Raw genomic sequence first — 26,262 nt, forward strand, 5'->3', positions numbered from 1 at the left:
AATTACTGATTTATGGCAGAAAACAGTTCAGGTTCAGCCCTGCAAGGTACTATGTTTCTCCAGGAAGGCTGCCTCAGGCTACGTTATCTTTAACAGGAGATGAAGTCCTTCTCATTAAACAAAGAACCCTTTTTTCTCCAAATCAAGACACATGCAAAACTTTGTAACTGTTATTTTATTCCAAAATACATTGTTATTTCCAGTATAAACAAACACATGCAAATTTGTAATCCATCCTCCCTAACAAGATACATCTACCAGATTGACTACCTTATGATTACATGAAAGGTAGTTTTGATTTCTCTAAGCTTTTTTTTTTCTCCCTTTGAAATGGGGAAAAAATATTAGTCCCAGCATTCACTTAACTATCACGTTACTGGGGTGGTCTCTTACAGGTTAACAAGACTTTGTGGAAAATGACTGACTTCTCATGCCATCACCTTCCTTCCAAAACTTGGAAAGGACCTAACTGGCAACTCTTTTGGCCAAGGGACTCCAAGATCACTATCTAAACAGCAGGCAGACTTATAAATTTCAGTACTTGAGAGGCCTTGAATGGAAAATATTACACATTTTTGTACTTGCAAAAACTGTTATACATTATACTAAGCCCCGTATATGTATTTTAGTGACTCCACGTGTCACTGAAACTTACAGTCTGCTCACATGGAGTGGCTTTGTATGTAAAGGAAAAAATAATCTGTTAGTAATCGAGAAGCATTAGTTATCTCTGAGGTCACTGTGCTCATTAAAACTTTGGCTTCCTCAACTCTGTAATAAATTTTAAGAATGTATTCTACATTCCATTTTTCACATAGAAGCTTAGTGGTTGGAAAGGATACTATATGGTCCACAGACTAACTACCCTGGGTTTGGTCATTTTCCCTCCAAAAGACATTAAGCGAGTGTCAAAAGTCCCCTCTGCTGAAGCTCACATTATTTCCATAATTCACTCCGTTCTGCCAAGGTGCTCTCTTGTACAGCAGCAATCAGTCACAGCTTAAACTCAAACAACATACTAGGCCAAAAAAGCAATCTCCCCAAAACAACTGCCACTCAGAAAACCCATTTAAGTGCCTGGTGAAAACTTTATTCCAAACAGAAAGCAACATCAAATAGCAGCTTCAAAACAGCCTCACCTGCTGACATAAATTCTCTATAAAATTTGTGTGTGCCCCAGATAATGGCTTATAACCTCTCAAATTTCACTTTTTTTTGTTATTTTGGAAAATTTTGTGCTCAGCCACACCCACGCAAAAATAACTAAAAAAAAAAATAAAACTTTGTGGGGTTTTTTGTTTGATTCGGGCTGGGTTTTTTTAGTCCTATTTTAATTGTATCTTGGTAAGAGTTAGAAGCGTTAGGAAACTAAAACTTGCCAAAACTGGGGGGGAAAATACTCAGCACACTTAAGCTTAAAAGTTGTAAGGCATTAGGAGGAACATTGAAGATCCCAAAATATGAAAGCATATAAATTTATTGTGAATTTAAATCTAAGAAAGATTTAAATCATTTGCAAATCTCATTTTAACAGAAAGACTCTGCTCATCTCACACCATCCACAAGAGTACTGGAAAAAAGCCAAAGCCTGAACTTGCACCCACGTTTTACAAAGCATGCAACAAACATTTTATTAGCATCAGGTGCAATTAAGCCTAAACTCAGGAAATAAGCATGAATAAGAATCATTTACACAGTTTATAAGAGAAGTAGACATCACTAAGTAAAAATAAATAAATAAATCCAAGTTCAGTTCCGGTTCAGGTGGGCACAACTCCCTCACTGTAGCTACGCGAGTTCTGTTTTGAGCATCAAGTGAGCAAACTTGCCCAGACTTTAAGAGGGCAAATTACCACCCAAAGAATTCTTGAGATATTCGCAATAATTTTTTTAAAAAAAAAATTCATCCCTATATATTTATTGGTACTGGATTTGTTTTTAAGCTCTCATGGATCAGAAGCAAAGGCAAGTCTTTGTCATCTTTTATTTTTGCAGATGAGATGGACATTCCGCAGTATGAGTCAACACTAACGGCTCTGTGCTGAGAATGTGCTGCTGCTTCTGCCAGAAGTTACACTATCTTTCCTTAAAAGCTTCCTCATTCTTTGAAACATAATATTCTTTCTGGCAATTGTTTCCCTCCCATTCTGCCCCCTCTGCTTTCATCTTTGTAGTCTCTATCTGGACTCCCACTTCTCAGAGCTCCCTGAAATTGGCAGCATCAAACACTTCCCTTGCATTGATTAGTTGCCTCAGGGTTGGGAAGAGCAAGGATTCGACATCTCCAGCAGCAGTCGGTGGTGTCAGGTCTTATTCAAGACAGAGGAGGATTGTGGAGCAAACACCAAACAAATACAGCAGGTTAAAAGGGCAATTCAAAACCTTATAAAGTTGAGGTTGCATGTCTCAAACCTCCTTACTCATCACAGGAAGGAAGGGAAATTTTTCTTTCCAGGCATTTTTTGGGCAGAAGCTCAAAACCAGAAGCACCACGAGATGAGGAGGAAAGCATGTCTTCTAGGGCTTTGCCCCAGCTGGGAACCAAAGTCCTTTCAAGACCAGAAATTGCTGCATCTCCAAGAATGAATGTGCACATGAGCAACTGCAAAGACAAAGTGCATTTTTTTTTTCTTGTGGGAATAAAGATTCAGCTGTGACTGAACTCCAGTGTCAGATGAATTATCGAGACTTTGAATTTCAATCCTCAAACAACAAAGTTGACAAAGGCTCAGATGTGGTGCAGACAATGCCAAAAGCAGAAAAGGTGCATAGAAGTGGGTAAAGAAAATTGTCAATTTTTTTTTCTGAACAACTCACCATGCATTAGGTGAAAGTGGGGATACACTGTGTACAAAGCTGAAGGAAAGTGCAACTAAAAAAAAATCCCTGTGTGAAAATATTTTCCATCCGCACACACAGCACAAGCACCTAGATGCTGTTAGCCTGTCTGCCACCAAGAGTCATGTTGATAGATATATGAAACAATGCTCATAAGACCCCAATTTAATTAGTAGTTACAAGTATTTATGACAACCAAACCCACATCTCTTGCCTAAGCACCTAGGTTCTCACCTCGCAGGGGTTACAAAGGCATGGTTTACTTCTCACTCCCTCTCCTCTGCTGAATCATCAGATACCAGCCACAACAGGTCCAGATACCAGACTAACAGGTTCACTGATCCAATACATTCCTCTAAGACAAAGCCATCCCTACAGTTTTTCAATTCTCCTCTTATTTTGCATGCTTATTGTTCAGACGAGAACATCCTATTCAGTGCCAGGCCAAAACACATCCCATTCGGAAAATGTGAGGCAGTGGTGGGGATGTAGAAATAATATATACAGAGCTCTTTGTTATTCTACCATCAAATAAAGCTGGACTTCTAATATTGAACTAACATCAGCATTAAAAGATGAAACTCGAGTCTACTGTACAGTGCAATGAAACTCCATGGTGTGTTTTGCACCAGAGCATCCAAGGGTACAACTTTCTTCTCTTTTTGTTTTGTTGTAGGAAACTTGTCTTTGGGAAGTGAATGAAAACTGTTTGCACTCCAAAACCTAAATATTATTTAACAGTTCAAAGCAGATTTACGTCACCAGCAAAGTGTAAAAATAAGTGTGATAATCAATATTTGCCTGTGGGGCTCTTAACAACATGGGAGTATTTCAGAGGAGAACACAGACACGTTAGTTCACAAGGAACTAAACAAAAATGACTGGTAACAGTCATCCCTGATTTAATGGTTATCATAATACTCTTAGTATTTTTCTTACTATCTTCTATTGAAGTCCTCGGAGCCTCAACAGCTATCAAGTAAGATCAGACTTGACTGTGTGAAAGGCAGATAAAGGTTATTTGTACGAGAGAGGAAACTTCTAATGTTTTATTTCCTAAAACTGAAGCCAAACCAAGTCTGCTGCAAATCCAGAAATGGAACTAGAAACCATGAATTTAAAACTTACGCTTAACCACTAAATCAGTTCTGACAAATAAAATAACACCTGAAATATCAAGAGCACTAATGGAAAACATTTTGTAAGTAATAGAGCATCTTAAAAAAAAAAAAAAAGCTGTAATTAGCTGCTACACACAGTAGGTAGTATTACTAGAGAAACAAAAAAATGTTTTGCTACAATATGCTGCAGTGCTAATGGAGTATCAGTGACTGTCACAGTGAATACCATGGAAGTTCATTACAAAATAAGGAAATGAAAGGCAGAATTGCATCAAAGGCCTCCTGGAGAATAATACTCCATGAAGATCACTTCAAATGAAACAAAATACAACAAAATCCTAAGAATATCACTTTTCTGATGGCTTGCTATAACTCATTAAAATAAAAAAAAAACGACTACCCTCCCCCTCTGAGGATTGTTGATAAATGGGAGGAAAACAGTGACCAAAAGAGCTTCCTGAACTACAGCTATGAACCTTTTCCTCAGAATAACTAAAAAGCAGGACTTAACTGGGAAATCATACTAAGAGCAAACCACACTGCCTCCCTATCAGCCATTAAAATCTGAACTATTCAGTGGCTCGATTTCTACCTTTTTCCAACCCAAACCAAACCCCAAAACCAACTCCCTCCTCTGCCCCCTGCCCCCAAAACACTACAGCTTTCAGCATCACCTGTGTGAGCAGAACAGATAAGGAAAAGTAAAAAGCACACAGAGCAAACTATGGCCACTACAGGTCTTGAAAATGATAGGGTAGCCCAAAGCACCTGGGATATGACGACTACAGAAAGCCTGATTTGGTATTGCATCATCAGCTGGGAGTAAATGCTTTCCCCTCATGCAGGAAGCTGGCACTTCTACCTATTAAATAGAAGCTTTATTGCACATCACGTAGATACCAATAGTCAGGAAAATTAACTCCTGTGGCTTTCAAGAGATTTTTTTTTTTTTAGACTTTGTAATGAAGATTAGCTTAGTTTTGTTCCTCCATTCCTAAAATACATATATTTAATGCTTTAGAAATAAATTCAACCTACTACTTAGAAGCACCAACGCTATTAAAGATTGTTTAGGAAGAGTTGCACCTCTTCAAAGTGGGGGATGTTTGAATGTGTATTGCATGTTCTGCTTCCATCCTTCAATAGCTATGAAAAGGCTTTTCAACACCAGGAACGTAAACCAACTTAAAAGACAAGCAAAACTAAACTAAGGAGTTTGCAACCTGCAGATTATTGATAGGCAATGATCAGACTCCTAGTAACACCAGTTACCACCGCAATCAATCTAGATTTTCTGTACTAAATTGCAGCTTGCAAATGCTAGTTCTTGCCTACGGTTAGAGCATACAAATCAAACCATGTGGAGTACGTTAGGTGATTCCCTTCTGCCCACAAAAGGTACTCCCTCAGCTCAGTTTTTTTGAATTCTGACTGACAGGAGAAAGCTCTCTGTATTGCAGAAAGTTATTTTAAATCACAAGCAGTAGTTTACCATTAACTTGTCTTTTACTCATCAGGCAGAGCACTGTAAACTGGTCCTCACCTCACATACTGAGGTATACTGGCCATCCAGCACATGCTGAGATCAAGTAAGACCATTTAATTTCCAGATATTTCCTACTGAAGTACACCTTTTCAGGTAAACTGTATTTGAATGAATAATCACTGTTTGTTCCTGTCTTCACAGACAGAAATCCCATAGTGTCAGATCTCAGCTACAATACAGGTTACTTTTAGTTTAGTTTTAAACTAGAGTGAAAATAGGCTTCTAAACTACTGTACATCTAAACATCAAGCCAAAACTATTAACTTTCTAATGATCAGCTTGTGTAAAGCCACTTTCGAAACTCACATAATCTTTTGCACTGTGTATTTTTTTGGTTTAGCAATTGAATTTTTGTTTTTAAAGTCTCATATCACTGTACATCAGAGCAGTTTAATCCCTATAGTGGAACTATAATGGAAGGCAATTATTCTCATATGCATCTTAAATGTCAAAGTTAAAGAACTCAGTCCATATAATAACTGGTGATAAACATTTATTCTTTGGCTAGTCCAAACATATCTGAAAGATATGCATGGTTTTGGACTTTACAGCAAACACCTAGAAGGTCAGCAAAATTAGTTTAATCACTTTTAAAAACAAAACCAAACACCCACAAATCTTTACTTCCCTGTCTGAAAACAAGCAATTTAAAAAGGAAAAAAAAAAAAAAAACAACCCACACAACACCACACAAATTAAGAGAAAGTTCCGAATTAGATTTTCCCATATTTGTCAGACGTCTGTGTTAGACAACAACTTGTACAAAGCATAGGTACAGACATTTCTCACTGGTTAAGGAAAAAGGCAAGACAATCGATTAAGGCTCTTTAGCTACCACTTGATCCACTGCAAACAGGTAGGAACTTCTGGGATCCAACACTTTCTCCCTCCATTTTCAGTAACGGACTCTCAGATTACACAAGACTTGCAAATCTCTTCCTACAAGCACTCACTACCCTTCAAACAGTGATGCCTCAACTCATTTCCCACACAGCTGCTTATAAGGCTCTGCTGACTATTCTCTGAGCTATTCTCCCAAGCAGCCTCTCAACCGATCAACCCTTATTCTGTCAAGGACTTGGGCTATGAGGGTAGGAAACCTAAACATTTACCCCAAATTGGATTTACAAGCTCCCAGTTTATGACAAGCAATTACTTGATGATGGCCTCCTAATTTTCATCCAAATGAAGGTGGAGTTTTGAAATACCCTCCTAATTTGACTGCCCTCTGGTTCAGCCCACCATGATACAGTATGTAGTCAAACCCCAAAAGCATAATGGTAAATTCACTGCAATTGCTGCAACTCAGAGGTGATATTTTGCATTTCTCTGGGGGGCAAACTAAAAATAAATAAAAAATCCCCACATTACGTGTTTCTTCTTCAACCCTCACTGAATTAAGTGTTTAATTCCAGGGGTGCTCCTTCGCTTCGTTTTCTTTGCCTTTTTATTTTCCCCCCCTGGTGGTATTATCGATGGAGGCAGGAAGGGAATGTAACTGAAATTAAAGGAAAAAATGCCTTTAAACTTAAAGTTGAAAGACACATTTTGACATTCAGTAAGTAATGATCTACCTTTGACACGTGTCATTGCCCACTAGCTATATTCACTACTGTATTTATGTTCCTGTGCTACATACCATATCAACCTGAAGAAACTGAATGGCCTTTACAAATCCTGATCTTTTGCAGCTCTGAAGATCCCCAGGAAGGCTCTAAGCTACACAACAGCTATTGCTTAAATAGCCCTCACTGCCACCCATTTTCCTGGCAGATGGGTATGTACGATGCTGTAAAAGTCATTGAACTCCATTTCTACCCTTCCATTTTCATCCCAACAACTCCCCTTTGAACTTCCAGGCAAGTCTTTAGTTTGTCAGGTTCACTCAGCTGCAGCATGTTTTGTGGTTCACCTAATTGCTAGCTGACATGCAGCAAAGTGCTGCACGCAACAAGATTTCGAATTTCAGCTGGAAGCAAGAGCTGTACCCTTCAATCTATTTAGTTTGTGGGCAGGCTTTCCAAAGGCATGGCTTAGCTAGCAAAACCTGTTCAGCTCCTAAATTAGGAGCAAAAGCTTTCTACCTTGTCTCCCATTAAAAAAAAAAAAGCTCATATACTTATACACCAAGAGTCCTTTGTATTCAAAGAAGAAACCAACAGCATTCATTAGCTTTGAATTCTTTGGAAAACACTTTACCCAATGCCGCTTAATTTCAAAACCAGATAAAACAGGAGAACTTAAGATGACTCAGTTGCTTGCACTGCAATGTACAGCATAAAAAGCCCTTTCAGCTTTAGAAAAGCTCCTGTTAAGATGCAAGGGTAGGAGCCTGGAAGGCTTCAGGTCAGCTGTCACCCTATGCCTTAGGCACACACCAGCAGTTGCAGCCTCAGATGTGGTCTGGGAAGGCATCAGTCCACGCTTCAAGTAGAGAAGGAAGTCTTCAACAAGACACCACCAGCAGAGCCAAGAGAGAGGTGAAAACGGCCAGGCTGTAGACCAGCAATGCCTCACTTCCAAGCCCTGAAACTGGCATTTCCAGAGCTCACAAGAATCGGAAGAGCCTGCACAGAATTCACGGGATTTACTTCAAAGAAATGCTGGCAAATTTGCAGATTAAATGCAGCTCTCTCAGCAGCACCTGGTTACTGCACCTTGTGCAGCAGCATTGGTCCTGCAGGGCAGGTTAATTCCAGGCCCAAAGGTCAAGCTGACAAAAGCACTTGGCAATGTTCATGCCGCAAGGCACACAACCTTGGATCACCTCTTCCTCAGCTAGGCTATATACTGAACATATCTGTCGGCCACCACCAAGCTGGGCAAGCCCCAGGTCAGCATGGCATTTGTCCTTAGGGCCGTTCAGCACCCCCGCACCATGGAGCAAACTCCAAAGCAGGCAGGACAAGGGTCTGACAGGCTGGGCAATCCCACACCAGATGCACGTGTAGTCCTTTACACTTCCATGATGAAAAACAGTTCCCAAGACTAGTGCTAGCAGCCTATACAAACATTCACATCCACCTGCCTTCCAGACCGACCATCCTTTACAGCCCCACTGGCACAGCTGTCCTCCCCTTCCACGCCCTCAACATTTCTGAACACACATGAGCTGAGTGCTGCTGAAATAGAGAATCCAGAGCTCATGAGAGGGACTACAGAACAAGTCACCAGACACTTTTAACCAATAAACTGAGGGCCATATTACTTTCTTCACTTATTACTTTTCTTGCCTGGTCATGCAGGCCCTCTTCTGCAGCCCTAAGTGATATACTTTTGTTTTTAATGGAGACTCTTCTATTACCACATTTTCCTATTTCTGCATACCTGGCTTTGTAAACTTAATGCTTTTTTGGAAACACTCAATTCCATAGAAATAATACAACAAAACAAAAGAGACTCAGGAATTTTAATATGTGGAGCAAGGCAGATCCGTACCTGCACCATTAAGGCGGATAGATTAATTCCCCAAACCTCTACTGCTTTGAGCTTACAGGCTACTGAAAACTTTGACAACTGACTCTTTGTTTCTTAAAAAAAAGTTCACCAGGGAGCTTTATGGCTTCAAGTCGCTGAAATGCTGGCACGTGGCAGGGAGGAGGCCATGACTGTTTAAGATCAGCAACAGTTTAGAAACAGCTTAAGTGTTTTCTACTGAAACTTTCAGAGAAGTCTGTGGTCAATAACGGAAGGTTCAACAAGGATGTTTAAAGTCTTTCAGGGCTACGTGGGGTTCCACTGAGTCAGCTACCTCGAATAACCACCACCTCAAAGCTTAGTGACATTGCTAGAGAAGTGAACCTCTGTTTGGGAGGTGCTATTTTTCAGCCAGTTTATTTTCAGGCATAATTACTGAAAACTAATATAATGATTGAGAGTAACAATCTTGGTTTGAGGAATAAGTTGCCTAAGGTTTTGACTAGCAGCTAAGCTACAAATATAGTTTGTTTATATATTCCTAGCCATATGACGTCTACTGAGTTTTGTAACTTTTCTGTGTCTCAGCTCTCTCAATTAAAAGGGATAATGATTCTTATTTCCTTAATTATCCAACATTCAGTTTTGACATTCCTGAAAGAAGAGTTATGCAAGAATTAATATTACACAAAAAAATCACTTCCAGCAAAAAATTGTTTTCAGATTCAGAAAAAATTCCTCAGAAATTGTGATGTTTTCATCCAATTTATTGCCTCTGTTCAACTGGCACAGGACAATCAACCTTCTTCTTTGTTCTAAAAAAGCAAATCACTGAAGAACAAAACTAAAGTCAAAATGCCTATGTAAGGGAAATGATGATGACTAGTAAACCAAAGTTGGAGAAAAATAAGACTTCTGAATGCATTCTTACCATAGCTTTCTTAAAGCTCATCCTTATATGGTTTATGGAAACAAAATATCCACCCCAAGCAACATGACTCAAACCTGAAAGCATGAGTTTTAACCATCCTCTAAAGTGAACAACGTATTGTTAATAGTTTGAAATCCTTTTCATACTTGCATTCTTCTGCTTGCTTTTTATTATCATAGCATCTCCTGCCATTTGACTTAGTGGTTATACAATTTTCTCACCTTTCTTGGGTACAATTTAAACTTTTAAACTTTAGAACTTCATATCCCCCTCTAACAGTGACTAAGTCAGTCTCTTGGGATCCATGGTGCCATTCCCCACACTGCTGGCTTTTATTTTTGAGAAATTAAATGGATTACAGCTAACCTACACTACAGGAATATTTCAACACCTGAGGAGCAAAAGATTCAAGTCCCTTATAACCTGGTCTACATTAAGGTGCCTCACTTCCCTATCTTCAAAATGGGAACAAGAGCATCCATTTTGTCCGTATAGTTTCTCAAAACACACATTCCTCACGCGGCAAAACACTCTTTCTCTGTGCATTTTCAAAGCAGAGCAGGACTCCCAATGCAATAAATGGTACTACCATTATATTGTTTTCTAATAAAAGCAAGGCTGGGAACAATAAAAATAGTATAGAGCATACTGAGCTGGTCTTACTGCAAGAAACTCTTTCCGAACTGGATAACTTGAAAAATGACCTTAGAAAAATAGAAATCAAATGATCCATAACATTTTTTCCCCTATTACCCCACCTCAAATCATGAGAGTTTCAGCTGTTATTAAGTGAGAAGTCTAGACTCCATGTTTCCCAAAAGAAAAACTGAAAAGATGAGGGAGAATGGTATCATTAAAGATTCATACTCAGTCAGGCAGATAAAGAAAGTGTCAAGGTTTTTAACACTTGAGTTTACCAACTGCAGAACCCAGCCTTAAGGCTTATCTTATTTGGCTCCGAGTCCTGTCAACATAGACATCAAAAATACCCAGCATGCCCTAGCCTCATCTGTGACACTTGAGCAACCCTGCGCTTTTAAGAGGGGAGGACAGGATAACACGACAACAAGAACCCAAAGCTGTAGCCATCGCTAAAATTCATCCATTGCTTTGTTACACCTATGTTCGTTTGCGAAAATCCATCAAGTCAACCATTGAAGAGCTGGAAGCAGATCTGTAATAACTGCTTACTGCTGACCTACTGTACCCAGAAACATTTCTGAAGCACCACAACACAGTGAGAGAGAGGTAAACAACCTTGAGAATCCTCCTTTCTCTTCCCAAACCAGGCAATCCCAATGACTTTTGTCCTAAATGACTAAATTCATAGGAAGTAGTGGAAGAAATTCCTTTACAAAGCATACTGTATCTGTACAGATCTCTTATGAAGGAGAGAAATAAATAAGTACGATATTATAAAAGTAAGAAAACTTTCTAGGCTTTTCTGTATTATTTTTATCCCTCTATTGCTCACTGACACTTTTTCCAGTGTTTCAGGGGTATTGTGATCTCGTGCAACAGTAGAAATACACAATTCTTTATCTTTCTGACTTCCAAAGACTCATTAAGGCAGGAGTCTGCAGAAACAGTCCCCAAAAATAATACTTTAAAAAAATAAATGGTGGTAAGTTCAGCAACTTACAGATTTATTTATGGAAGTCCATGCTGAGTTACCGAACTTGAAAATATGTCTAAAAAGCAAGCATCTGGTTTCCATCTGTCCTCATGGGAACCAGGAAAGGACTAACTTAAAATAAAATATTGGGGTGCAAAAGACCAAGATCTCAGGGAGGGAGGAATACCTACAAAGAAAAATTCTCTACAGGGTGGAAAAAAAACTGAACAAACCCAGAAGTAAAACTATCAAGAAGCCAAAATCACAGGTCACCAAACAAACCAAAAACCCACATCCCATATTTCTGAGCCATATCTAATACAAAAAATTAGCAAATAATATGCCAAAGTTAGAATTTTATTTCACAACTTTAAACAAAAAAAACCAAAAAAACCCACCAACAAAAAACAACAGTGAGACTTGTTTACGGAACTAATTCATTTTAAAGACACAGACCTGAAAATACTTGCCAACACATGCAAATGCGAGGCACCTACTGCTGTTCATGGCTGGTAAGCACAATTTTATCTATTTGTATTTAACCAATCTCCAAGCAAGCAGACTTGCAATTATGATAGCTGCAATTCCAGTTCCTTTCAGGGGCAGAGAACAATTCCATACATAAAAAAACAAGCTGCGATATTGTCTTACACAGAAAAAAAGGGAGCTTTTATTCTCCCTTCAAATATTTTGCCAACATTCATTTACTAGTTGCAAAACATCCTAAATTGCTTTTCCACAAGAGGTACATGAACATATGCCTCCATAAATACTGCTTTAATCCTCTAAGTAAAGTTTTTGAAGGCATTGCTTTAAACATTCCTTCCAGCCTCCCAGGCTAGCTACTTCTTGCACCTTATTTTGTTTCGTTTACTTTTTTCCTTGACTTTGTACATAAAGAATAGAGGAAGTCAGTGAAAACCTGACCAGCAGTACAAAACCCCTATCAAGTTAAAATATTTATTATAAAGAAGCTGATCATAAAGAATTTCCTCTCTCGCCTTTGCCACACAGACTCATGAAGTTTCCTTCGTCGCTTTTAAAAGGCAAGCTGTCACCATGCCCCAGCCAAACTGGGATGCTGGAGCCCATCAACCTCAGCTGGGATCCACTTCGGTTCCCTGGCCTACAAATCCCTAGGGTGTACCACTGCGTTTCTACCAACTATCATTTTGATCCTCGCAATACACACACAAAAGTGCTCTTTCTTTTTCAAGTAACTACTGACTATTTTGGTTAGTCCCTTCCTAGCAAACGGCACAGCCAACCCCACCTCTGACATGCCATGACACTAGTGGTATACCCCATATTGCCATTATCTCACATTGCACTGAAGTCTGCACCACTATACTAATTTCCACATGTTCCACGTGAATCTGAGTCAAATTATAACTGATAAAGAGTAAAGCAGGCATCCACAGGCGAGTGCAGAGTACTTCTTAGAATTTATTGTGAATAAAGGTCACTCGGTGCTACCATCAAATATGTACCAAATTGAACTTACAAAATACATTCTTGTTCCTACATCTAATTTGATCAAACTGAGTTCTTTCACATCTTTCATAAAACACCACATGGACATGCTCACAGTGCAACAGCCATTAGCACAAGCCATAACGCTTTTCAGTTTTCTTGGACCTCAAAGGAACGCCACTAACCAACTGATCATTGTGTTCCTTTAAAGCAGCAGCAAACTAGGGCAGTATCTAAGAATTTATATACTCCTTCAAGACTAACCTCAACATTCTTGCATTGTAGTTCAAACTATCAGTAGTCTATGTGGAAGCAGACAAAAGCTCAGAGAAGTGTAAAAACCCCTAAAGATAATAAAAAGCAGTAAAACCAAGGCATATGTCTTAGATTTTCCCATCTATGGCACCAACTCATATTTTGAGGGCCAACATTGTTTCACACTGACAGCATCTCTTTAATCTTGCATGTGAACAATAACACCTCAAAATATTTTATTTAGTTTGGTTTTGTTTTGGGAGAAGAGGCGAGAGCAAAAGAATATAATTATGGAGAATCCTCAATACTAAAATGGCCTATTGTGCCACCCTGTTTATATATGGGCAGCCAGCAACTGCAGTCAGCGTGAGCCAGTCTGACTCCAAGAAGCACTTTCTTCCAGGCTATAAAGAACAAACCAACCACAGCAAATCTGCTAAACAGCAATCAGAGCAAGGAAGTTTTCACAGAGGAGCCAGGAGAACACTAGCTACAGCTTTGGTTTCATGGGATCCGAGCAGAACTCAAAACAGCTGAGACAGTGGGACTGCAGACCAGCAGAGCCATAAGAGAGGACATCTGTCCCACCCCCAGATGCTGGGACAGAGGCCATTCCTTTGATCTCTGTTAGTCTGATCCTGACTTAGACTTCAGCTGTCAGGTAGCTGACACTGGTGAGTCAGATGTTACACTGAGTAGGAAGGGTGGGAATAGGAGGGTACCGGGCTAACTCATGATTAATTCAATTTTCGAACCACTCATCCCTGCACCCAACCAAAAGCAGCCTCAGACAAGTTATTGCCTGACTGAGCCACACCTGCTATTCCTTTCCAATATCTGATATTAACCCTGCCCATCAATTTATGGTGACAGAAGAAAGTGAGCCAAACCCCCACACTCCCAGCTGCCTGCTGGCATGACTCAGTGGGCTCCTGGAAAGTACACTAAACAACCTGTCTGCCTCGTTAGAAGACAGAAAAGCAAGTGACACACCAGATACAATGCACGATTCTTCTGATGAGATGTTTCATCAAGAAACTTTTAATGCCACCTTTACAAGTTTACCTTGAGAAGATGCCCTAGGCACAAACAATGCCACAAGATACTCCTTTCCTTAGAGACTGAGCAAAGGGAATCCCTTACTAAGGGTAGCTAAGGGCCAAAGTACAGAAGGATGACAGGAAAAATAAGAAATAACCAGCAGGGCTGAACTTCGAACTCTCTTAGAAAAGAGAGCACTCACACAACCGTTCAACTACACATCACTTAGATCTGGGAACAAGCACCATCACCCTGGAGAGCTGAATGTTTGTCAGACCTACAACCACGTCACCTCTTTTATTCTTACACCAATGAATTCTCAGAGAGGTGGTCCTTTCGTTAAAGGCAGAATAATTTGCCAGAAAAGGTAGCAACTGGTGAAGAGATACTGTTATGAGCCCCAACCAACACTCATTGAGGAACTTTGCACTGCTGAAGGCAGACACAAACAGCAATGATGGAGTACAACTGCTGTTGTTTTCTTTGATAACAAGAAAAGATGGTTCTCATTATGTGACGGCTTCAGAGGCCAATCCTCCTCCAAGATGCTTGCTCACCTCATTAAATAAAAATAGCAGTCTTCTAATAAAAGCCAATATTTAGCCCTGGGAGACTTCTGAGAGCTTGAAGGAATTTCTTGATTGCGCTGCTGCTCTTCCTGCTTCAGTTCCAACAACTCGCACGTGAGCGCCCTGCTCCCTTCTTCCAACCCCTCCCAAAACACAGTCCCAGGCTAACAGAGATATGCTGAGATTCAATAAACTGTCTATTTCAGGAATGAGACTGGACCAAGCTGTAACTTCTACAGTAGATGCTGCAATTAGCAAAGGGAGGCTGCTACTTTGTTAAATATGTCTCCCTGACTCTAAGCTGCAGTATTTTCATCCATATAACTCAGAGGTTAACTGTTTAAATCCATCATTCTGTTTGCCAATAAAAATGATGATGTAGGACTTGACCCAAAGAAGAAGTGCCCCTAGTCAGTCAGAGGAGGAGCAGGGAAAAAGAGCCTGGATAAGACTTGTTTTTAATTAAACAGGTGTTAACAAAACTGAAGCTCAAAAGGAAGAGGAACTAGACTTCAATAAATGTAAGGCAGGTGACAGAAGGCTGGAAAAGGTCTTTGTCAACTCACATAATTAACATCTAGTAAGTTTTATAAAATGCTAAAAATCAAGACACATTTCAGGCTACAACAGCATATCTTTCAATCATGGCCCCTTAACTCCATGCACACTTTGCCAAACGACTTACATGTTTTTATCCTACAAACAATAATTACTAATTCTATTTAAAAAAAAAAAAAAGAAAAAAAGAAAAAGGTATCTTACCTTTGCAGAGTCATGTTCAAATTGCCTGTACACGCCTTGATCTTGTTTTGTGCTTCTAGATGAGTCATCCCGTCCGTGCTTATCCCATCAATGGTGAGAACCACATCGCCTATCCCCACATGTGCTTGAGCTGCCTTGCCACCGTCATTAAGCTGAAATATCACAAGAACGGTAAATGAGAAACTTGGATGGTTTATGTTTATATTCTCTGAACACAGGACCACAATATCTTATTCACAGTGCTGTTTCACAGAAAGAAAGAAAGAAAGAAAGAAAAAGATATCTTTTCTCCTTTATGAGTATGTCCCTGTGAAAGCTTCTGCATTATCTTTTTTTCTGGTGGAGCAATATTTACAGCTGCTTGTTCTTATTTCACTTGAATGACAGGAAAAGCATTGCACAGTATCGCCTATTATTCAAAAATCAAACTTCACTTTTACTTTACTGGCTAGAAGCTTCGCACGTTCACCAAAAGACACAAGCAGGGATGGGCACACACAGTTTCCTGGATGCCAGGTTCCAGCCTCTTACCTCTTCATATATGAAATGTTTCTCACAAGAGGAGAGAGGAAGGCTGTAAACCAGCTTTTTCCATTCTAGATTTTCCATCTAAACAATCTCTTCGAAGTTTATGTATTTGTCAACGACTGGTCACCTGTGTGGAAGACTTCATTAATAGTGAAGCTGAGTTTTTCCTAGCTGCAACCACTAGAAAGTCAAAAGTTCAACATCACAGACAGACCAGTTACAGGACTTTGTTTTGCCTTTCTCTCCGTAGGTTTATAGCCCCCAGTGACCCACAGTATATTCAGACCAGAATAAGAAAGGCCTCTTGAGCAGTCTGCCTCTTTGATCAAGGTCACTGCTGAAGTTCAGCTCAACTGCCTTTGGTCCACTTGAATGAAATAGACTTGCAGCAGAAACCTTTGTAAAGTTCACATTATTGACCCCAATTGAATAAATTAAATCTTTTCATCCAACACCACTGAATTTCAACTAGCTTCATTCCCAAGAACAGAAATAGAAATAAAGCAACACATACTGATTTATATCCCTGGTCCTCAATCGGCTAATCATTTTACAGCTGGCTGCAAAGAGCAGTCCTGGACAGTGCAAATTCCCTCTTGGTTCCAGATGTATTTCCTACCTTACAGCAGAGAAGTTGTAGCTGCTTGTGCTGTGCATACAAAACCTCACAACCCTTTCCTTTGCCTGCAAGCATGAGTCTGTTCCTTGAAGGAGCTGCTATGTTTTTAGGGAAGTGCTGCAAATAGCAGAATTATTTCATCTTTATTTCCAAAAGCGGGCTTCACCTTGGGCCACAATTGCATCCTAGCAAGTAACTTCTCAAAGGGAGGCAGAAGGCAGGCTTTCATCTCTTGTGGTTTTTTAACTGCTTCTGGTTCAGTTCTTTCAGTAGAGACCAAGAAGTTTTGGTTCCTTGTGATTCCTTTTGACAATGACCAACCACAAAGTGCAGTCACCAGTCTCCACAACAGTCTCAAACGGGACAAGTGAGGCTAGATCTTGAGAAGTGTCTATGGCAAAGGTGTAGTAATACATGAAATGCTAAGGACTTAGTCTTTGCATTTCTGTATGAACAGTCACTTGTCAGCAAACCTGTGCCAAGTGTCCCATTAGCCTACCCAATATTGTTAAGGCTTTCCTAAAATCTCAGAGACTATAATACATGGTAGCTGTAACACGTGTGTTGGACAGCATCCAAAGACAAATACTCTAACTATGGAAAAAGTATTGCCTAATGCTGCAAGACAAGTGCAAATGCAATACTCCAAAAATGTATCATTTGACAACATGTAGACTGAAAGCAGGAAATTTCACATTTGATGGCTCACGGCTGGCATTTTTCAACATCAGTCTATGTCCCACAGACATTTGCAGTAACAATCTAGCAACTAAAAACGTTAGCCAAAAATGCAAACAAAACCAGAAAAATCCTTCAATTTGGTGTTAGCCTTATACTAACAAATAAATTGTTCTAGTTAAGGAGGAGGCTTGAGATGTAGGAAGACTTGTCATCTCTTCAGATTCAAAATAGCAGCATTACACATCAACACAGCAATTTTACCAAGAGTTGAAACTGAAGGGTGCTAACAAGGGAAAATTAGCAGGCTAAGTCCTACACAAGGCAGAAAAGTAAAAGACAAAGGAAAAAGGAGATGTATTGATTTCAGAAAAACTTTTTGACTTGCTAAATTCATAAGAATTACAACTGGTCTAAGTGCATCCTTTCACAAAAGGCTTTAACAAAGCCAAAATTCCTCCAAAATTTGGTGTTCACACCCAAATTTTGAGCTAGGAGACACAGTTACTAAAAAACACAGATCAGGGAACCCCACAAACATACAGAAAGCTATGATCAACATAGCTATTTATAGGAAAGCTCCTCAAACCTTTGGGTGAGGGGTGGAACCTGCCATAAACAGATCCCTAAACCGACACATTACAGCATGCTGACATTTGTCAGCAAGGTCTGGAAAAGGGAAAGGAACTTAAGGGCACTAAAAGCTAAAGGTCAAACGGGTTGCTGTGCTTTGTGACTGGACTCTCCAAGTGAATAAAATCTAGCTTTCTCTAAAAGTATGAAAATGTGCATGATGGTCATGCATTGTAATTTGTGATGAAAAAAAGAAAAAAAACACCCCACACACATTCAGCAATGAGACTTCAAAAGCAGGCTTCAGTGTAACTATTTTCATGGAGGGCTGGGGGTCCTTATCATCCACAGAAGTGTAAAAATAAAACAAAGTTAAAAAAAACCCAAACTTTTCTGTTTGATTCTGGTGGACAACCCACAACAACCCACAACTAATCACCTGACTTTCAAGAGGTCACTCACTGTTGCCTACTGGGAATGAAACTCTGCAAGCACATAGGAGAGAGCTGTAAAATCAGCAAAACCCCAGGCTAAAAATCCCTTAAAAATACAGATGGAAAGCACACTCTACAGATGAGGAAAAAAAGCAGACAGGTCCCAAGAAGCATGACAAGCCCCTGGCTATAGCCACAACACCTGCCATGCAGGCAGGGGACTGAGTCTGCCTTATAGGTGAGGCTGTCACAGGCACATCCGAACAAATGCCTGGACAAGAGCATGCAGAGGGATGCCAAAGTAGCAATCTTCTTATCGCAATACAGTGGGCAAGACTCCCAAGTAACACCTACTGATTTCAGCTAAGAGATCTGACTAACCAAGAGAGGTGAGGTTGATACTTCTAGGAAATCTCAGCTGGAGCACAAGTCTTCCTTGACAGTACCAGCCAATATCCTTGGCTTGTGAGATGCCTATAATGAAGTGGGACTGAAGCGACAAGGGCAGAGTTTTACCACGCATGCAAGAGGAATATAATCACAGGAACAGCTATATAAAAATAAACAAACATATACACTGAATACAGCAGGAGGAATTAGAACATTTTAAATAATTACAGATTTTTTCCAGACTGCAGACATTTATATCCCAGGAGCCTCAGTTTTGACACTTCTTAGATTCCAACTGTGCACTGCCATTACAAACAATATATTCATCTACATATGGGGGATTATGTATGCAAAACTGTGTACATATTCGAACCGAAACTAAAACAAAAGGTCCCCCATATTTCTTGTCACAATAAATAAAACTCCACTTACTTCATTTCTTTTCACCTAGATTTTCAAAAAATCTGACAGACACAGAAGATATAAAAATGTAGGTGCTAATATATAGGAAATTTTGAAATTTGAAAGTCATTACTACTTTTGTACCGCTTTTTTTTTTTTGGTTCTGTATAAGTGATTTTGTTCTTAAACTGAGAATTTAACTTTAGCTTAGTAAAATTACCTAGCATCAGTCACCAGTGAACTACAGTATTACCTACCCTTAGATACCAAAAGACTAGCAAACTGACAGACAAAAGCAAAAAAAAAAACCAACAAAAACCCCACACCACTCAATGCTTAATTTCTAGTAGGAAAAAAGCATGTACTCAAAACTACCTTTATTAAACGTACTCATGCAAACAAATGGAATCAATGCAACAAGACATACGTGCAGAAGAATATAGCCTTAAACTTGCTACCTATGAATCAAAGTAACTTCTAAGCACCACAAATATTCTTCAAATCATTGATGGATCTGTTTTAATTCTGTATTTACGGTACAAGGTAAGTTTTTAAAACTAAGCATGAATTACATCTACAAAAACCGGGACTTTTTCTTGATGTTACACAGCAAACTCTAAAGCTACAAAATTGCCAAACCAGAAATGTTTCCTCCTACGTAGCTCCACGTTTCTCTACTCGGCGAAGCTCATTCAAGACAGAGGGGGAGGAAAGCAGGAGAGACATTTCATGATCAGGCACCTGCTGAGGCCAATCACTCCCGCAGCCCCCAGCAGCAAACCTCTTTTCGGCCCCTCAGCTGAATCAGCTTCATGGCTGAATGCCAAAAGCCAGCCTAATGCCATCCAGAGATGTTCAGGACACTTTCTAATAAACATAAATAAAATCAGCCATCTAATGTTAGATTTCAGTTTTGTTTGACCAAAAAAAGAAAAAAATGTTGTCGTCATTTTAAACATCAGAACTCCAAAACTGCAAATATTGTCCTAAAACATGTTCCAAATGGAGACAAAACAAGTAAAGCAGTTCTCAATCCTGGATGAACTTCAAAAGCAACAGTATAAAAAGTAATCTCAGCATAGCTTTACACCTCAGGTTTTTAAAAGCAAACAGCCCAAAACACACTGGAATACAACTGTTTTCTTGAGCTAAATTTTAGCCAGCCTGTTATTTTGCTTTGCAGTAACCAAAACTAAAAAAAAAAAGTAAGGAAAATAGCTTTTTTACTTTTACTCTCCAGCTTTAATGAGATATTTTTGAAGATCCTTTCCAGGAAAATTGCACATGTGCACATACATGTGCATCTATCTCTGAATCAATGTAATTTGCAGCTTAATTAATTTCTAATTAACATATAACCATCTATTTTTCCTCACATGATTAAGAAAACTTACAAGCACCTCTTCTTTGAACCATCATTATTTAGCTTTTATGCAGTAATAAATGAAATACTTAAATTGCAGTTACTCATAAGACAAAGGCCTATTTGACTAGAGATGGAAGCTGCCTTTTACCTTTTCCACACTGCCTGCCTTCAATCAATCCTAGCTGCAACCAGCTCGTGTGATAGTGCATCACAACCACTTTCCCAAAGAAACTATTTCATAGTCTGACAGTAAATAATGTTCCCCTCATCAGACAAACATCCTTCAATGTCAGCTGCAACTTTCTCTCAGAATGTAATTCATTGCTTCCAATTTAAAACTCCCTGGGCTATCTGACATCCCTCCCTATCTTCTGGTACCACAGTTGGCTATAGCAATTCAGTTTAAAGACATGCATAATCAAAGCAAAAGTCAACCAGACAATGATCTTTACATCATCACCACTCTCTATTCTCTTTCAGTTTACATCCTTCCAGTAAAAAAGTAAAAAAAAAGTAAAAAACCAAAAGATAAACACATCCACATACAGAAAGAACATTACAAGAGAATTTTGCAGAATCACAAAATAAGCAATCAGGCAACCTCTCTTTTATCAAATAACCCTCTGCCTTTTCACACAGACATTCAAACCACAGGGGCTTTATCTCCCTGCTATAATACACTTTATGCTAATACTTACATTCATTACCTGTTACTACCTTGTTTATCCCTAGCCTCATTTCACCTGCCCAAAGTACCACCTTGCACCAACAGCCACCATTTTAACATCATGCTCTCAAACACTGACATAGAGATCAACGTACACTAGAAAGAACTCCTTCAGTGAATCACTGGGAGAGAAGAAGCCCTTACTGTATTTTAGGACACAAGCTTGCCCCAAAACACAAGGGGGTGGGGGGTGTGTGGCACACTTATGCTCCGTAGTTGCACTGGCTTGCTCACACGGATTGCATACACCTGACCTAACTCCTGATGGGTGGCCCCAGCACCACACAACCCACAGAGCAGCAGCATGGTGCACTCTGGTCTGACACCTGAACACCATGAACACAAATAGGGTATTGCTGTGCTCCAGTGTGCCCTACCTAACAGGGCAGCTCACCAAAACCCTTCCTCATCTCCTTCCCTGCTCAGAAGGAAGCAAAAACCCAACTTACACTCCAGACTCCCAACAGGTTTGGGACACGTAGGGTCCAGCTTACCACTTCTACATGAGAAGAAAAAAAAAAAAAAAAGCGCCATGGGAGCACCTGCTCTTTGTGGCAAATAAGCTTCCTCTGCACTCAATGGAAACTGAGAGCTGTATCATATTGCTCACAGCCTTTACTACAGCAATATTATTCACATAGCTAACAGATTAGCCAGCCAGTCTCAATACTTGCTTCCAAATCAAGAACATACATGCCAATTTTAATGTCCAGATCAAATTTATACAGCTGAGTTATAAGAACCCTAATGCATGGCTTGCAGTGGAAACCGCTGACACAAACAGCTATAAGAGGTATTATGAGGCACTCCTGCAAATGAGCTAAAGGTTTTCTCCAAACCAAGCTGGGATCAAAATTAACTTAGGTTAAAAAACCCTCTTGATAACCAGATTATTTTGCTACCTATCACCACCAGGAAAACCTGCCCTCACCTCACTCCAAGAAGGTGTATTCCTGCCTGCTGCTGTTTTCATTTCCCTCCTTTTTCTCCCCTGTAACTTTAACAGTGCTTCCAGACTGATTTACAAAGCTGTAACCTAAGGCATGCACAGCACACCAATAATCATTAAAGATAATGAGTAAGTATAATGCAAAGCACCAACCATACTTCTTGGTCTGGCTGTGGACCCCAAAAGCAGACACCATCCCAGTTCTGTGTGATTCTGTGAGAGTTACCCATGCCTCCTGACCTGTCCTCCCAGGTTCTCCAGCTCTGCTTCACCCTTTCCCTCCACACACAGCAGCTCCCTCACCGCAGCGTGGCAGCGGCGTGGCTGAAGCAGACCCAAAACAGCCCCTCGACTCATCGTAGCCCATGGGAAGAGGATGGGGAGGGCCCACAGGCATTCAGCCATTTTGTCAGCAAAGAATCCACAAAACCTTCTCTCACATTTCATTCTCAGTTCTGCTACTTTTCCTCAGCAGCAACCCTGATAGCAGTCTATATTTTAATGTGACTGAGCTGTGTATCCCTGTAGTCCCACATTCAGAAATTACGACCAAAAAAACTAACACAAAGCTTAAGTTTTCCCTCTACACAAACATGGCTGAGCATGCCTACGGGTTCACATTTTAGGAAAAAGACAAATGGTTTCAACCTTCTCTCAAAATTTTTCTCTTACTGCATTTCAATCCTTATTATTTATCTAATGCCCTACACACACACACAAAAAAAAATTAACTTGCTTTTGCACTTTAAATGAACTGTTGCAAACACACACATCACTGACCATCCTTGCATGCACCAAACGTGGAGCTATGCACCTACAGAGGAGCATAAGAGGACATTATCTGCTAAAACCAGAAGAGGCACCACGTAAATTACTCTTACCGTGACTGGGTTGATGTAGAAAAGGATCCAAAAATATAAAACAGATTTACAAAATAGGGTAACTGCACAATGCACAAGCCTTTTAGATACGCACTCTTTTATTTTTCAGTCAACTAACATTAAACATTAACTTGAACACCAGGGGAGTGAAGCAGGAGCATCCCTTGCCCTCCCTCGCTTGCTCCAGAGCAGCTTGTTAGTAATCAGGAACAGTTTCCACATGCCAGTGCCAGAAGGGTTATTAGCTCGTACTATCTCTCACTTGTCACAGCTTGACTGATCATTGTTTCCTTGCAGCTCTGCTCTTCCATGAGCAGGTTTCACCTTTGCTAGCTCTCTCCCTTCCTCACAACAGCCCAACCACTGCAGGATGTAAGGAAGCAGAAACAACTTCACAAAAGGTGCCTTCCGCTTTCATTTTTGACAGAACACTGTTATCTCATCATTGCTGCAAGATCAGTAGCAGTTATTAGAAAGGATGATCCCTGCTTTTGAACTTACCAGTGTGAAAGGGAAGCAGTTAACTATACATACAGCAACAAACTCTTACACAATTAATGTATTTTACATGTAGCTTAAGCATTTTATTCAGGTACTGACATACAAGTTAAAATGTGGAAATACCCATCAGGATTCAAAGGATTATGAAAATGAGTCAAAATTCACACTTGAAGCACTGAAGAGAACAAAGAAGTGAAAAGATTTGTCACTGAGGCAGGATGGGCAACACTTGCTGAATAACAGGAGACAACTAATGTTCTGATTCGGAGAAGAAATAATGTCGCTGTCAAAAACAAGTTGCCAAAAGGACTGAGGCAAAATAATTCAGACATTGTGGCTAAAACTGTATTTGCAAGAAGAACATGGGCAATTCCAAAAAATATATGCTTTCCAAATACTTAAGTGATGGAAAATGATTTACAGTCAAGTGCCAGAATGTCTGCAGATATTTAAGACCCTAAATTAGTAGCTTTCATTAAGCCTTCTCTCAAGGAGCTCAGTCATGTTCTCAAGCTGCCAGCATGCCTTAGAGCCCTATTTATTTTAACTGGCTGTCTTCTCTCTGAAGATTATTCTTCTGTTCAGAGAGTTTACAGAAATAATCCAGATTTCTCCCTGGGAGACTATATGCCAGTGGGTAAAAATTACTGCCTACTTCATTTCTCAGAGAGACAGAAAAAGGAAATGGAATGAAAATGTAGCTGGAAATGCAACATAAACTGCGTACGGCTGCTTTAGCTTTTGGGAGCTGCAAGTCTGTAGAGTCTCTCCTTGAGTTGTGGGATTGTTTTTTTTTTTTTTGATATCCACCACAAATTAACTCCACAACCAAAGTACATGATTACTCGGGACTGCTGACTAGGCACCACCTTAGAAGTCATGTGATTTGCATCAGAACAGAAGTTCCAAGCGCCTGTCTCATTTGGAATGAACAGTTTGAAAGTTACTAAGTAAGTTTTATCCCCTAGGCCTCCTGAACAAACCCAAAACAAAGCAGAGTTAGTTTTCTCTAATGGAGCTTAAGTGTGAAGTGGCAAAAGGGACCAAGCTCAGCTTCTTCCACAGAAGAAATTTGTTTGCATACTGTAAAAGCCATGCATATGAAGATGCGTGCAGAGCATATAACGTTGTATTTCCTCTCTTCCCAAACAAGATCATTTTTATTCATTTGCAGATGATAAAATTAGTTCAGCTAACTGAACAACCATCTACTTAATAACCTTAGTAGCCCAAACATGTGTCATCTTGTTTTCATAAGGTTTTCATGGTCTATGATTTAGTCCCTCTTAATGGGATATACCCTCCCTGCATCAAACATTATGCAATCACCTCATGATTTCCAGAACATCCAATTTAGGAATACAAATAGAATAACATACATTATACTATGTAATTTAAAGGTATTGCAATATTTTTTTTGCCTTGGAGTCCTTCTCACAGAAAAAAGAAAAGCCTCATACATGACAGCAGTGAGAAGGAAATGTAACTAATGAAGCAATCCCACACATGAAAGCAAAGCAGAGAGAGAGTTAAGTGGGGAAATGTGAACCAAAAACTCATCTGACAAAATCTAAGCCAGTGGCAAGAAAATGCTATTACAAATTGAATCCCTCATGATACATCAGCCACTGTTTCACTTTCTCCTATCCAGAAAAAAATAGGCATGCATAAACACGTAGGAAACAACCCACTTGCTTCAAAGAATTGAGATAATGAGAAGCTGCACCACATAAGTAGAGGAAAATGGAGGCAAGTTCAGACACTGTGAGTATTGCTTATTGGCACAAACCACCTGTCCAGGAAGCACAGCTCACCTGAATGCCATCCCAAACTGACACTCTACAAAAACTGTAGAAGTCTATTTTCAAGGTGAAACCCAAGCACAGCAATGAGAGCCACTACCACATCCACTTCACACAGAAAGTTCTGCCACGTTTAGAAGTCACACATTAAAAAAAAAAAAGTGCAAATTTTGTAAGCATTATAATTGGCCTCCAAAAAGGCTGGGGACTCAGAGCTACCTACGCTTCTGCCAGCTCTCCTTTGAGCATGCAGCTCAGCACCCACACAGAAAGTGTAGAAGAAATGCACCAAGGTGCAGAAGCTTCTTCGACTCAGCTATGCTGCATCAATAGAGGGTCCACATTTTAAGTACAAAGGCACTAATGCTTATGGCATGTTCCTTTGGTAATGTGGAAGAAAAAGGCAACCTTCAACATGTGAAAGAAGAAAACTCATTTCAGATAAATAGGCATGCTGTGAAGTGCATGGAAAGTAACAATTTAACCAAATATGGCTAATACACTAACCGTGCTGAGACCTACTCCAGATCAAGAAAAGCACAGTCCTATATGCACATGCCTTTATTTAATGCAAGGGAGAGAGAACTCCTCAGGATAAGCTGAATGCAAACTTCTAGCACAAAGAAATAAAACAGAAATATCAGACATTAGTAAATCCTAGTGGATATCTTGCCTTTTATATGTCAAGGGAATATTATAGCAGACATTTATTTTAAGCCAGACACTTATTGGCTAAAACCCCAAACTATAAAATACTGCAGAAAAAAAGTCCAATAAAAACCCCTCAGAAAAACAAGAAACACATTTTAAAGGAGCTGCACATTGTTTAATAAACTCATACCAG

The 26,262-nt window shown here is 39.7% G+C and overlaps 1 protein-coding gene across 6 annotated transcripts in view; it reads right to left on the minus strand.

The window, feature by feature from the left end:
• The window catches only part of PDLIM5 (PDZ and LIM domain 5), a 128,354-nt gene that overhangs the window by 71,663 nt on the left and 30,429 nt on the right, over nt 1-26,262 (minus strand). For all 6 annotated transcript variants that reach the window (XM_086463722.1, XM_086463723.1, XM_086463719.1 and 3 more), the window contains exon 2: nt 15,569-15,720. In XM_086463722.1, coding sequence (XP_086319848.1) covers nt 15,569-15,720 — 152 coding nt within the window. The remainder of the gene's footprint in view (nt 1-15,568; nt 15,721-26,262) is intronic.

Source organism: Leptosomus discolor, chromosome 4 (genome assembly GCF_034619465.1).
Source record: "Leptosomus discolor isolate bLepDis1 chromosome 4, bLepDis1.hap2, whole genome shotgun sequence".
Classification (NCBI taxonomy): Eukaryota; Metazoa; Chordata; class Aves; order Leptosomiformes; family Leptosomidae; genus Leptosomus; species Leptosomus discolor.